This window comes from Saccoglossus kowalevskii, assembly GCF_978046115.1.
Source record: "Saccoglossus kowalevskii chromosome 4 unlocalized genomic scaffold, keSacKowa6.1 SUPER_4_unloc_1, whole genome shotgun sequence".
Classification (NCBI taxonomy): Eukaryota; Metazoa; Hemichordata; class Enteropneusta; family Harrimaniidae; genus Saccoglossus; species Saccoglossus kowalevskii.
The window spans coordinates 541,713-557,106 of NW_028188616.1; the positions used below are offsets into that span (position 1 = coordinate 541,713).

A 15,394-nucleotide genomic window follows, 5' to 3' on the forward strand; every position below is an offset into this window, starting at 1 on the left:
ATCCAGCAATTAAGTTAAAAAATATATATATAAAAAGTATAATCAATACCAAAAATTAACTAGTACATATTACAAACAAATAAATATTGAACCAATCAGGCTGGTGATTTTTCAAAAAAACGAAAATAAAAAAAAGTTGATTGATGATTTACACTTATTTTATGTCACAGACTGCCATAAATATTACAATAACTTGTAAGAGTTATTCAAAATTGCCCCTTATTTTTTGGAATGTGCACTTCAACTCGTTCCGCCAAAATTACAGACTTGTAGGAACTGAGGTGAATGTATTAATTCTATTAGAAGCACATTATATACATGTAATACCACTTAGTTTTCTATATAATAGGTCTATGAAGTATTAAAAGAAAATTACATTTTTTGTACACAGGGTCAATAAAATAAGACTTGTTTTAACCATATGAATCACCGGTCATTTACATAAACAAATGCAATACTAATAGAACAGATATGGTAGGAGTACTACATGTTCCCATTACTGTAAAATAATTTATTTTCACTTGGAATTAATTTTCGCAAAAAGTCTTTTCAGTGAAAATTAATTTCAGCTAAAATAAAGTATATCACAGTATATAAAATATACAGAAGAAGACATTAAGTTTTAACTGAAAGCTAGAATTACATATAAATTTTAAATGGTCTTGGCATAACGCACATCACAGTTTCTCTCTTAATTTCACCTACACCAGCAACAAATTTGCCTCTAATACGTTGAACAGGCAAGAATGATGCTGGACCAGTCAACTCAAAAAGATTTCTACACCAGACTTCAACTGGTTCCCCATAGTAGTTTCTTTCTGGATGCTTTTGAAACCACCTAACTTTTGCAAAGAAAAAAGTCTGTGATTTCCCTTCAACAATGATTGACTGTGACAAATAATACTCCACAATACCAGGTCGATAAGTATTTCCAGAAGAATCAATTCTGCCTTCATCACCATGCCAACTAGCAATAATATAAGCAGATCTGCTATGTCTACACTTTTCTGAACCAAGAATCCCATGCATCAATCCACATTCCAATGTATTGTAGCACTTTACTGCTCCAGTGATACACTCTATTCACATTTTCCAATATTGTACAATAAGATTCTTTAAGGTAGTCGGTCATAGCGTCATCATAGTACTCTATGTGTGCTGCATCATTAGGGATATAGATGAAGTACTTGCGCACCACTGAGACTGTGACATGACCACTTCACCTTGAGAAAGCATTACACATTGAAAGAACAATTGGCAGTCACTAAATGTTTCTTCAAACGACACCATTTTGTTCTTATTTGGTAATGTTTCTTGAAACTCATTATTGAACAACACTGGAAGAGACAAGTCCATAAGCATTTGTGAATTTGTGAACTTTCTCATAATCTGTATTTCTATTGATTTTTGATTAGCATAGTGTCCAGATAAAACTCCATTAAGTCTCTCATATGGAAATGTCCAAAATGCATAGATCGGTCCATAATCCAAAATGCAATCAGCAAGGTAACTGTGTAAATGCATGTTAGGTGTTACTGCACTTGATCCATAAATTCTTTCAAATTCCCTACAAAATCTCATTAAGTAACTGTGAGATTTACCAACATTTGCAATGGTGAGTACAGGTGTACACAAAAGATGACATGCCAATACAAATAGACGCCAGCATTCTAATTCAGGTTTAGGCAAAACACCTTTCAATGAAAACAAAGAGAAAAATATGATCCAGTTCTTCCACTGCTCTGCTGTAAACCCACCAAAATTGCTAGCAATTTTGTGTGGAATTCTCCCCATATCTGAGGGGGTCTTTGTGCTGTCTACCTTGTGTTGGATTATTTCTAATTGCTCTTTTGTAATCTTTGATTTGTCAACCCAAATTTTTTTCATTAAGTGCTTGCCTGTTCCAAAATAAATTATGTAATGGATCAATGACATGAAATCGCACACAATCAAAATATGGTAATTCCATTAATATGGTATAACGCACACCATATTTGCTCTCAAGTTCAGTCCTACTTGATTTATTTCTTTTAGTTATTATTTCGTCAACCTGTTCCTGGTGCCTAACTTTGTTTCTGGCCTGACAAGGCTGAAAACCACCAAAATTGGGTTTTGAACCAAACTGGCCTGATGGAAATGTCTTTTCACATTTCGAACAACCTTGTTTTGCCATAAAGCTTAAAAAACCACACAGTTTCCTTGTAGCAGGTATATCTGATGCTGTACACAAAAGAGCTACTTTGAATGTTTCTGCAATGAATCGTGAGCCATGGTGAGTTGTTGACAGTCCATCACTCCACAACACTTGTAACTCTTTCACTAGTGGTTCAAGGAAGGAGTTTACATTCAGTGAAGGCTCGCGTGGTCCAGGTATCACGCCAATAAGTATGGTGTTTTCCTTTTTGTATCTTTCGCCTCGTGGAAGATTCAACATTATAGCATATACAGCACCTACAGAGAATGGTGTGTGCTTGAATGGCTGGAACCAATCTATATTGTGTTGGATAGCATAATTGTTCTTATTCATCAGGAAAGGTTCTTTATTTACATGTTGAAATTCTCGCCATATTCGTCCATCATAAACATCAGCAAGCATTCCAGTAGGCACTTTTCGCTGTCGCCACATCTCACACTTTACTGCAAAATCTTTCCTTTGCAGTAGATTCTTCAAGGAATCTGTTAAGGAAGTATAACAGTAAACCTTATGTGGATAATAGTGCATTTTACCACCTTGCAAAATCACCTCCTTGAATAAACTTGCACCACATGACTGTCTGAATTTTTTTTGTGTGTGGTTGGGATACTCAACATGGGAACACAGTTTTCGTCGTTGCACCCCATTTCTGCATTCAAAGCAATCTGCATATTTGTATATATGACTTTTTTTAGGACATACAATATATTTAGAAAACTTATCCGATAGAAGATTCATTTTTTTTTTCAACAAGTACAATGTTCCAGGAAAGAGAGTTGACAGTGCACCTAACCATGGTGAAAACCGCCCACTCACACTGAAAAATGTTTTCAAAAACGTCAGCAATACAGTAATTCCATTGTCTGAGATGTTAAAAAAGTCCAGAAATAACAGACAAAAATACATAACCAATTCAAAATAACTAGCAAGTATTTTTGATCAGCAAATGATCAGTCCACCACTACTGGTGTTTCCTGGGCAGTTTTAGCTTCTTCCAAATCAATCATTATGTCTTCTTCAGTAATATTATCCCATATTTTAGTTCGGATAGAACCATCTAGTATTGGACTCATTTCATCAGTTTCGCCTTCAAGGTAGATTTTGTCTTCTTCAAGAAGTGCTGATGATATTTCAGTATCAGTGACTAATTTATCAGCATGATCATTGCTATCTGATACAAGAGTACAGTCATCGCCCAAATCTTCAACTTCTACTACACCAGACTGTATTGAATAGTCAGCATCATCTCTGAAGACTTCATTCTTACAAGCCCACTGATCATTCAAGCTATTGTAGTACATTCCACGATGCCCTTTGAAAGTTTTCCATGTTACTGTATCATCACAATGAGGGCAATACTTTCGTTTCTTCACCATTGCACTGCAAAATAATAATAAACAATATACTCGTATTACAACAATGAATTGTCCACCAAAATATTGCTACATGTATCTAATTGGCTAACTACAAGATGGAGACAAAGACAATGATAGGGACAAGTATTTGTCCCTTCATCTGATGAAACAGAATTTTTAATAGCAAGCCATGCTTGACACAGTCCCTGTTATCAAATTTAAGACATATAGTTTTGTTTATAGTAATATACTTAGAACATAAATATGTCAGAAATATGGATACAGAAGATGATGCTTGATTATGGTGATTTTTTTAACATTAAAATGAATCTGATCGTCAAATGAGTACTTGTAAATATTGAGAAATATTGGTCTGGAAGAGCATTAATTAAAACAAAATGGCCACCAGTCAGCCATTTTAAATTGGATCTGAAAACTAAAATGATGTGCATCAAGGTCCCATAGTATACAACATTAGTAGCAAGTTTGAACAAAATCCATCCATAAACCCCAAAATCAAGTTCTGGAATGCCAAAAATGCCTCAGTTACAAGTAGTTGGACGGGCTTCAAAAATGTTATTGTGTTTTGCCAACAGTTTTGAAGTAAAAGAAGTAATGTTTCATTGCATCGTTTACTGGAATCATTTACAATAACAAGTTTTTTGCCTACAATTTAGTGTGGTTGTCAAACCATTGATTAAGCCATCATTATTATTATGTATGCTGATTTAATAGTGATAATTGTGGATGAACACATTCCAATGGATTGTTAAACGTGTACTGTAAATGTGAATTATTCATTGGTTATTTTTAATGACAACATTTTTTTTTTACATTGTTGGAAATATTTTCACTGGCGGAGTACTGTTAAATACTTTATTTTTGCTTGGAATTAATTTTCACTATTTGCGCTGAAGGAATGATTCAGTGAAAATAAAATTCAACAGATATACCTTTTTTTTCTATATTTTACATTCAACTCATCAGAAATCAGTGAAAATAAATTGCATACATAACACCCGAAAATATCATTTCAGCAAAATTTAATTCCAGCTAAAATAAAGTATTTTACATAATACATAATACTGATGAAAAGATGAGTATCTCGAGAATGAAATATTATATAGAAGAATATTGCATTCTCCTACATTTGTGGAACTCTAGGGAGCAGTATGTTGTTTGGCTTGACTTTCCCTTTATATGTCAGGGAAAATAAATGGTTTTGCAGTATTGTGAAATACTTTATTTTTATTTAGAATTAATTTTCGCTATTTTTGCTGAAAATTCAGTGAAAATAAAATCCAGCGAATAAACTCGCCAATAACCAGTGAAAACAAATTCCATACAAACATGAAAAAGGTCTTTTCAGCGAAAATTTATTCCTAAAGTATTTTATATAGTATATTGGGATCTGACCTGTTTATTTAATTTTTAGTGGTCTCAAAATGACAATGATCACCATGGGACATTTCTAATTATTTGCCTATTATTTTAGATATAAAAACAGTAAATTTAACAGAAAATACTGAACATCTGAAGAGACTATTATAATTATATATGGCAAGCCAGATAGGCCAAAAACATTTTTTTTTATCACATACATTTTTTTTTTAAATTTCCTATTTTTTTTTATTTTCTATGATTTTTGAAAATTTTCTATGATTATTTTTTTATTTTCTTGAAAAAAATTACTGTTTTTTTTTATTTTTTACGATTTTTTTTATTTTCACTTCTCCCCTAAATATTTTCTCGTTTTTTTTTTTGGCCCTTTTTTCTCTCTCTCCTTTTTTCCCTTTTTAAGCGATTGCGTGAGGGCGTTGTTCGCATGCTGTTGAAAAAGACTCCCTGGACTATCGAATATTCTTACTTGGACGACCCGCGTTGGACGATTTCAGAATCAGAATAGCCGGATTTTTAAATTACTTTTCTGTTGTACTGTGCACGCGTTCAGATGTCTACAGGTAAGAATCATGTTATTATGTGACTGTTATTGAATTTGTGGTGTGTTTTTCCTGTGGTAGTCGTTTCAGCGAATAATAACTCGCGTATAGTTTCTTTGGTCAAGTTGTTCGATGAGTTGATGAGTTGCATTCATTGAGTATACGATATGATTATATGGGATATGATGTTTTTTGAACTCTCATCTTTAAAATCATTAGTCCAGGTAATTTCTATCACCAATATTCAATGTCTCTATGCATGTGTGTTCTTCTTGTAAACCTTGGTCGAGACTAGCCCTACGTTTCGCGCTGTGTTGATCCGATGAAAGTAATTGACAATGCCCTTATCGGGGCCCCTACACGGGTGTGGTCAATATAAAACCCGACCCATTTCCACATCGGCGTTATCCCCACCCCACGCTACTCCTACACAGATAACCTGGGTGATGTGCTAGTTCGGAGAACATTAACTGGTATTGTTAATTTCAATACTCGGTATGTGATAATGCTTTCGATTACTATCAAGTATGGTTCCAAGAACTGTTACTTGTATTTCAATGTATCACATGAACTGGTTTGTGTATTGGGGAGCAGGGGATGAAAGTTATACTACTTGTGATAATACCTACAACTTTTTTTTTACTTTTAGTGTCACTTTTACCTTGCCCGTATCATCAAAGATGGAAAGATATATTAAAGGAAAAATTTGTGTTCGGCGTTTTCGTCATCATTGTTGTCGTTGTTAATAATTGTTATTGTGTGCACAGTAACTTTACTAATTCTATACCGAACTTTATCAAACACCTTATTCATCAGTATAAAGTTTTCCCGTAGTATGAACGACAGATGTCCTGTATCATGCAAAAATTGAGAAAATCTGATAAAATATTTTGACTTTCTACTTGACTGATCACTGGTGATATACATTCAAAGGTCACTGATCTCAGTGGAAATATGCATTGTTGTATGTGTGTAATGAAACAAATCATTTATCTTGTATTAATATCCTTGGTAATGTATCTCCCAAATCCCATGGGAATACTAGACTGGGTTTCAATACCAACTCATGGAGAGAGTTTTTGCAAAGTCTGATACACATTTGCAAACCTACCAATAAAATCTTTACGGAAAACAAGATGTCAAGCTAATAGAAAATCTGTTTAGTCCAAAGTTATCAAATCAAAAACAATACATAATAAAAAATACATACGCAAAACGTTGCATCCACATTTTAAAAAGAAAATTATACTAAAATATATGTATTCTGTATTTGACAAACAGTCCATTCGACAAATGAAAATCAAAATTCACAGGAATTTGTTTCAGCTATTAGAACAGAATGATAGAGCTTTTATAATACAAATTTAAAAAAAGCACTTTAAAAACAAAGATTGCAGTGTTTAAAGATTCTTAGGAGGCAACAGTCCTGTTGACTTCTCTCTCCACTGGACACCAACTATTTAAGTTGATTTGCATACAAAGCAGAGCTTGCAACATGATAGCTATTGATAGAGGGCGTTGTTTTACTTTTCAAATAATACAATAGTCACACAATGAATATAATAACGCAGTTCATATTTGTCTCAGTGAATCATTAATTTTTGACAGACACCTGTACAAAATAATTGGACAAAAGCCAGCTAAGATTTTCTGTTATCTTGCATGTTTTATGAATCTATTCACGTCTAAATGCTGCATTATTTTTCTGAGATGAGGCATTTGTTTTTTATACTAAAATATCTGAATTACTTTGAATAAAGCTGGAAATTATGTCCCTTAAAATAATTAAACAAATTAGGCACCAATGTTTTTGTAAGATATTTACATCAATCAAGGACATTCGATAGAGTACTTTCCCACTGTTTTTTCAACCCCAAAACTTGTTTGTATTCAAAATTAATTATGACAATGCATATTTATATTGAAACAAACTATGATAAAGGGAATAATATTATATAACAAAGGGCAAGTTCACCAGAGTATAAAAATAATTTTGTGCCTGATGTATGATTATAAATTGGTTTTATACTGTCAATGTGATGGTTCCACTGAATAATATGTTTCATTTATTGTATGTACAGGACTGTATGTACAGGACACAAATATTGCCACAACTGTGGTGAAGGATTAATTAGTAACAGCAAATTCTGTTCTGGGTGTGGCACTAAGGCCTCAACAGGTATGTGATATTCACCTTGATATATCTCAAGTTATCATCAAGTTTATATATCATTGAACTTTGCTGATGTCATCCCTATACATCTTGTTTTATTTTCAGTCACTATGCTTTGGCCTAAATTTTTTTAGCCATAAAATGACATATAGTTCATACATTGACATCAAAGACATCCAGGAAGAAAAATAATGTCAAAAACATAACTGTGTGAGTTATGCTTGCAGGCCATAAACAAATCAACTTGTTAAAAAATGAGCTGGTATTTGATAAGCTCGTGACTATTCAGGACATATCAACAAAACTAACAATTTTTTTCTAACAATTTATTATTGGATGTTGACAGGACTTAATATAAGGATATAAGTAAGAACCATATTTGTTAAGGTATGGTTAATCAGATTGTATGCCTATCTTGTATGCAACTAATAAGTATTCTAATTATATACCCCACAGCTAACCAGAATTCCACTAATTGTGTATGCAACTAATAAGTATTCTAATTATGCATGCAACTAATAAGTATTCTAATTATGTATGCAACTAATAAGAATTCTAATTATGGATGCAACTAATAAGTATTCTAATTATGTATGCATCTAATAAGTATTGTAATTATGTATGCAACTAATAAGTATTCTAATTATGTATGCTACTAATAAGTATTCTAATTATGTATGCTACTAATAAGTATTCTAATTATGTATGCAACTAATAAGTATTCTAATTATGTATGAAACTAATAAGTAGTCTAATTATGTATGCAACTAATAAGTGTTCTAATTATGTATGCAACTAATAAGTATTCTAATTGGCTTTGCAACTAATAAGTATTCTAATTATATAACCCACAGCTAAGAAATAATTCATTTCCTTTCGGTAAACACGATCTGATAGTTTCTGTAGCTCGTATCGCCCATAATAAATAAAAAATATGTGGATTATCTCTATCCACGGCATACACGAGTAATACATTCGAGGTTTGACGACATCCCCATTCGAACACTGCTCGATAGTTATTGTAGCGTCGGTTTTGATCGGCACCTTTAATTAGTATCCGCTTGGCGTTAACTTTTATCAAAACACACCAGTTATTTTGATTACACGCGGCCGTTTTAGCCTCGTCTTTGTTTACTGCCATCGATACGATTAGGGGCGGTCCACACGAAGAGGCATTAGGAATTCCCGACATGCACGAAACGTGTCTAGATATTGGCAGAAGACGTTCACTATCCTCTCTATCGATACTACGTGCAATTTCGTCAAGAAGTATAATTTGAAGGTCGTTCTCGATTAGATAGTCTACTTTTTCCTGTATCAACATGTGCAAATGACCCAACCTTAAATCGAAACCTTTCTGGTGATAAATGTAAGCTATTGCGAACACAGCTTGAGTGTAAGTCATTTGATTCGATTTGTTTTGTTTTTCTTTAACACCACCACCACCACCACCACCACCACCACGACGACGACGACGACGACTGTGACTATTGTTTTGCCATTGGGCTTTCGTTTTAAGTGTATTTTTCGATATCAAAACTTGACCGGGAAACGTCGGGTGAGTATAAATATCTTTCGGTGACATACACACTTTTGCAAGAAGTCTTGGTACAGGACACCACTCCACCACAATATACGCGTGACAAGCGTCGTTGCCGCCGCTACCCCCCAGTACGGCGGTGGAGCCTTGATTTATCGAGTAAAGCACGTTTAAAAAATCGGAATCGTCCGCGGACGATTCCCTGTATTTAATTTGTTGCGAACGGTATGGCAATAAGATGGACCAATTACTTTCAGAGGTATTAACCGAAGACATCGTTTGTAAAATATGAGTAAAAACTGTATTCACTATACTAATTTATATAGTACGTTTATTATTACGAATTGTTCGGGAAGTAAAACCTTCATGTATATTTTATCGTATTTATACAATTTAAATAACACACCCCACCCCACCCCCACCCCCCCCCACCCCACCGAATGAAAACTACTGTAATAGTACAAATCTCCGGAATGTTGGGCACGACCACTCATCACTATATCGATGATAAACACTCGTCGAGATGTTCAAGACTATGTGATTTGTTTTTTTCAATGCGATGCATGATTTTATTGAAATTATAATTGAATACACTCGTGGAATTAATTCGTAACTAAATCGCTGTCTATCGGTTGTTCGTCGGGATTACTGCGTTCTTCCGAATCTTCTAATAGTACGCGTGTTAAAGTATTCGTGAGTTCAATACGTCGACGTCTTTCTTTGTCCAGTTCTTTTTTGTATAATTTCAGTTCAGTCAATTTACGTTCTACAAACTCGTCGTATTTGGATTCCGTATCAATCTCGTAACATTCGTAACAGAAGCCTTCCGAGTCTTCAAAGCCAATTCTTTGACAACCGGTCGTTTTACATTTACTAAACCGTTTAGCTACTCTAAATCCGGGCTAGAAGCTAGAACAGCTAGAACAAAAACCGAGATTTTCTCGGGATCCGTACAAGTCACACCCTTGACGTTTACATTTCTGTGAGTTCTTTTTAGTCGCAGCGTGTAAACTTGCCGCGTAACAACGTGTACAGAATCCATCCGTATTCGATGATCCGAAATATTCACAGCCTTGTCTTTTGCACGTTCGCTTCTTCTTCTTGGAAGCTGAACGTTCGTAACATTCGTGACATAACGAACCCGTTGCTATAGATGTGAAATAATCGCAACCGTTAGTAGAACACTTCACGGGTAAGATAGCACTCGCCATGATGATTTCGTTCACGAATGATTTTGTGTTGTTAATACGAGTTCTTTTTTATACGTTTTGTTTGCAGATACGACATCGACGACGATGCATGAGTTCATCGTGACCGCACGACAGTGATTTGAAGCGTTCGTAATCGTGCAGACCGGTCGCCTGCACACATCGGAACATAAAGAATACCACTTCTTCCATGGGATCAATGTACTCAATCCTCCTCCGACGACGACGGCGGCTTCTCACGGTCGTCTGTAGACGAAGTCCCTGGAACTCTTCGTTAAACCAATTGACAAGATCGTGATGTAATTCTAGAAGGGATGTATTGCCGTGTAAACTGCGCCTGCATTTCAGTATCGCGGCTACAGTTCCTTTCATGCGCGAAAAATCACGCAATAAGTCAGTTCTCGTGGCCAGAGATAATAAGAGAGTTGCCACCAGAGTTACACGTTCCACGTCGTCGTCGTCACTAGTGTTATCGCGGCGATCTATCTCGACGTGAACTATTTCACGGAGAGCTGGATAAATTGTACCGTTATCTGTCATGAGTCGTATTAAATCGACCGGCGGAGAATGCTGCGACAATATCTTGTTCAATAAAAATCTCCCCTTCTCTAAGGATATCATCGTGATCTATAAATATCCAACCAAAAAGCGAAGTTAATATTCATTCACGGGATGGAACGCTACGTTACTCCCCCAATAAAAAATTCGGATCTTTACGATCTGTGGAATAAACACGTACGTTGTTTCTGGACTAAAGATGAAATTAACATAACTTCTAGCGACTTGCGAGAATGGAACGATTTAACGCCCGACGAACGTCATTTTTTTAAATGTATATTGGGTTTCTTTGCCAGCACCGATATTATAGTAAGCGATAATTTAGCTCTTCGGTTTTTAGCCGATCCAAGAATTTCGCGAGAAGCGCGATGTTTTTATAGTTTTCAAATCGCTATGGAAAACATACATTCAGAAACTTACATCGAGCTGTTAACGGCCTACGTACCGGAAGAGAAGGAACGTAACGAGCTCCTGTATTCAATTATTTCGTGGCCGTGTATAAACGTGAAATCTAGATGGGCTGTCAAATGGATGAATGACGAGTTTGCGACTTATGCTGAACGACTAGTTGCGTTCGCTGTAGTTGAAGGAATAATGTTTTCATCGTCATTTGCTGGCATATATTGGATTAAGCAACGTGGACTGTTAGCCGGTCTCACACAAGCAAATGAATTTATTTCTCGTGATGAAGGTTTACATTGCACGTTCGCTTGTACGATGTATGGAAAAATAAAACCGCGTTACCCGATACCAAAGTTAGAAAGATAGTCTTAGAAGGATGTGAAGTTGAAAAATTATTTGTTAAACACGCTCTGCGTAAACCTCTCTTGGGTATGAATTCTCATTTGATGGAAACCTACGTGAATTTCGTCACGGACAACTTATTGACAGACTTAGGTTATGAAAAAGAATTCGGTGTCAACAATCCATTCCCATTCATGGATAATATCTCTATGCAAGGCAAAACAAATTTCTTTGAAAGGAGAGTCACTGAATACACGCGTCTGACTGGCCATGGTTTTACCACTTCAGTCGAATTCTGATATATTTGTTTCTTTCTTTCACCATTTACGAGTAGTATGTGTAACGATTAATGTCACATTGTTAACATGATGATGATGAAATATATTAAAAGGTTTCTCGCAGCGCCGGTGACTTGGTGTTTTCGATCAAAAATACTCCGAATTGTAATCGCACTTACCCTGACATACGCGATACTAGCGTTCATATTCGCTAAATATTATACTGTAGAACGATGGCAGATATACGGTAGTTGTCATAAACGGTACTGGGTTGTGGGATTGAACAAATGTAAACGTAGAACAGAGGGTGTGGACGTTTACACGCGATGGTTAATAGCTACGGGTATACTGTCGACAATTATATCTATCGTCGTTCCGTATGTGGCGGAATGGAAATGGGGAAATATACATTCCGTTCACGAATTGCTTTCATTGATACAATACCACAAAAATATATGTCCGACCAAGCTCGACTGCGTTGACGAACAACGGGTATTAGAATTAATGTTAGATTACCACGACGACGACGTCGTCGTTGTACGGCGACTAGATCATAAGTTTTCGAAATCTATGCAAATTAGAGCGAGGAGATTGGAAATCGTCAAACACGTATGCTCGTGTCTAGTTGTCGAATTATACATGGCAAAGAAAAATAAACGCTACGTTCTATTTGCGACATTATTATTACTCGTATTAGTAGGCGGGATATTATTACCTTCAGTATCCGCTGCGATAATTATGCGAGACGCGATGTGGTTCTTTCCCGTGTTCATAGCTACAATTGGAATGTACATATGTCCTCTGCACGCTCTCTGTATAAGTATTCCATCGTCTGTTACGTTTAGTACCACATACTCAATAATGTTTCTGTTACCGACTATTTCGTGGGTATCGTCATCTGTGATGGCTATTATTATTTCATACAAACGTGAATGTATAGACAAAATTTCTTTCGTAAAAAAAAAATGCAAACGACTAGGTTTGAATAAAAGCGAATTCGATGTAGCGTTGTTTGTAGCAGGGTACGATGCTCATTTGTTTCGATAGTCGCGCCAACTCAACATGAATATAAATACGGGGGGCCAGGCAAAAACAAAACTGCGTTCAATCAAAAATGTTACCGACACAAGACGTGACCGGTACACTGACGAAATTCCAACAAATATGTACTACAATCAAATTGTCTAGCGAAGAAGCTTACTTATCCAAGATTGAATTGACTACAGGTAATTTATTTATTTACTATGTTCTGGGGGAGTGAGGAGGAGGAGGATGAGGAGGTGGTGGTGGTGGTGATGATGAACGACTCGGACGATAAATTAAATTATATAATTCATTTAATTGATTGCAGGTGTTGATAAAGATAATGGTATCGTACGAATATGTATTCCATTAAATCTACGATGTTCGATTCATGATGATCGTGGCGATATACCCACTTCGACGACGTGTAGTTTATGTAACGTGGGTAATAAACATTTCTCCGTACACGTCGACATACTTGGAGAACACGGGACGTCCACCGCACAGTTATGGTTAAGAAATTTGAAACGTTACATCGAAGGATGGAAATACAAATGGCATATTGAAAATAACAATATACTCTACTTATCGACTCGAGCTGCTACTGCAACTCCTGGATCGTTTATAGTCGTATCTCGGAAAGCTCGAGAAGTAATGGAACATTTAAAGAACGTAGTCGAGGCACATCGACAACTGACAACTGAATTAGTAGATAATACTTGGATGAAATTGGAATGCATGAAAATAGGTCTTCTCGAAATTTTAATCCCTGCCGCTTATAAAACAATATACCCGTTACACGATTCTGTAGGACGTGCTTGGATTAAACAATGTGTTTTTTTAATCGATAAGTATCTATATCGGAAAATGGATTTGACATTGCAATACACGTGTCCAGCGTCCCTACTGGATAAGGAAAAGCACATCAAACAAACAATTTCATTAATAGAGTCTGATAGGTATATTCCAAGCGTCATCCGGGACTGCGCGACTTTTCCATATGCAAGTTTGAAAAGTATCATTGACGAAATGAAAGAACTCAATCTTCATTCTACGTCCACGTAGCCGTTCACTCCATACAGTCGACTGTATCTTTTCAAAGGTGGACAAAATGTATCGTATTTTTGAATTTCTAGAGCTTTTTCGAATACGTCCTTCATAGAGGCTCCGTTTATTCTGACAAGAGAGTATAAATATTCGTAATGATTGTGATTTAATCGATATACACTGATCCTGTAGTTCAATCGAGTCAAATAATGTACTACTTCAAAAATCACGAAACCCGCTACCGATGACAGTGTTACGACCATATGGGGAATTCCTGGCACTAATGCCAAAACGGTGCATAAGACGAAGATCGTCTTCACGGCGATCACCGCCGTGTTAATTCGACTTATCAACGCAATACTTTTGGAGTAGGCCATGCACGTCCTGTGCAAATAATCTTCGAATAGTTCGACCGATTGGAACACTTGTAACGCCACCATTGTAATGAGAGTCATCGTCACATCGACTGGTAAATACATATATAATTGCGTCACGTGGTATCCGGCTGCAGTGACGCAATCGTATGAGTCACGGCTAGTAAAAAAAAAAACCAAAACAAAAAATGGATGAGTCATCGCTATATCAGTTTAGTTTTTCTCTTCCACGTCGGGCCGCGCAGGAATCATAGACTGCTCGAGGTCAGACCATGTAGACTTGTTGCCGCCGGCCACTACCAGAGAGACGGACGGACGGACGGACGAATGGAGGGTTGAGCCTATTAGCGGAGTAAAACTATATATTTGTAATAGGGGGATTTTTGATTACTTCATTTGCCTTATGAACCTGCTCGAGGTAAAACGTCAGGCCAGGGAATTGGCTCGAGAATTCATCGAATATAAAGTCAATACTGCAGCCGTGACGCCACGACCTTGTTGCGTAAATGCCGCCACTATAAGACGTATTGCGGATGAGATGACCGTAGTGGAGAACAAATACGGATCACCGGGAAATCTGTTATCACGATGCTTCATAGACTATAACTTATACAAAGAATGTGTAAACAACATATTCAAAAACAGACCCGTCAATTGGGTTAGAATTATTACGCTGTACTGGTTTAGTGGATGTCTTGCTAAAGTACGACCGATAGGCGAACATTACGTTATTATGGAATGGCTTCTCAGATACATCGATGAACATCATCTACCCGAATGGATATTATCAAAAGGAGGATTCGATAACATGACTAAAACATTGTTAACCGCAAATTACAGTTCATTGATCGAAACGTTTTTAATGATTGTCGTGTTCATACTTATGTACTATTACATTCTCAAGAAAGAATAAAATTAATATAACTGACTGAAATCTCGTTGCATATTGATATCTATTCT

General features: G+C 36.1%; 1 protein-coding gene across 1 annotated transcript; it reads left to right on the top strand.

Moving 5' to 3' along the window:
- The first annotated feature begins 11,082 nt into the window (after positions 1–11,082).
- Positions 11,083–11,736, top strand: LOC146728183 (ribonucleoside-diphosphate reductase subunit M2-like). Its single transcript, XM_085496231.1, has one exon. It carries the CDS (start codon positions 11,083–11,085, stop codon positions 11,734–11,736), a length of 654 nt encoding a protein of 217 aa, XP_085352357.1.
- The last annotated feature ends 3,658 nt before the right edge of the window (positions 11,737–15,394 follow it).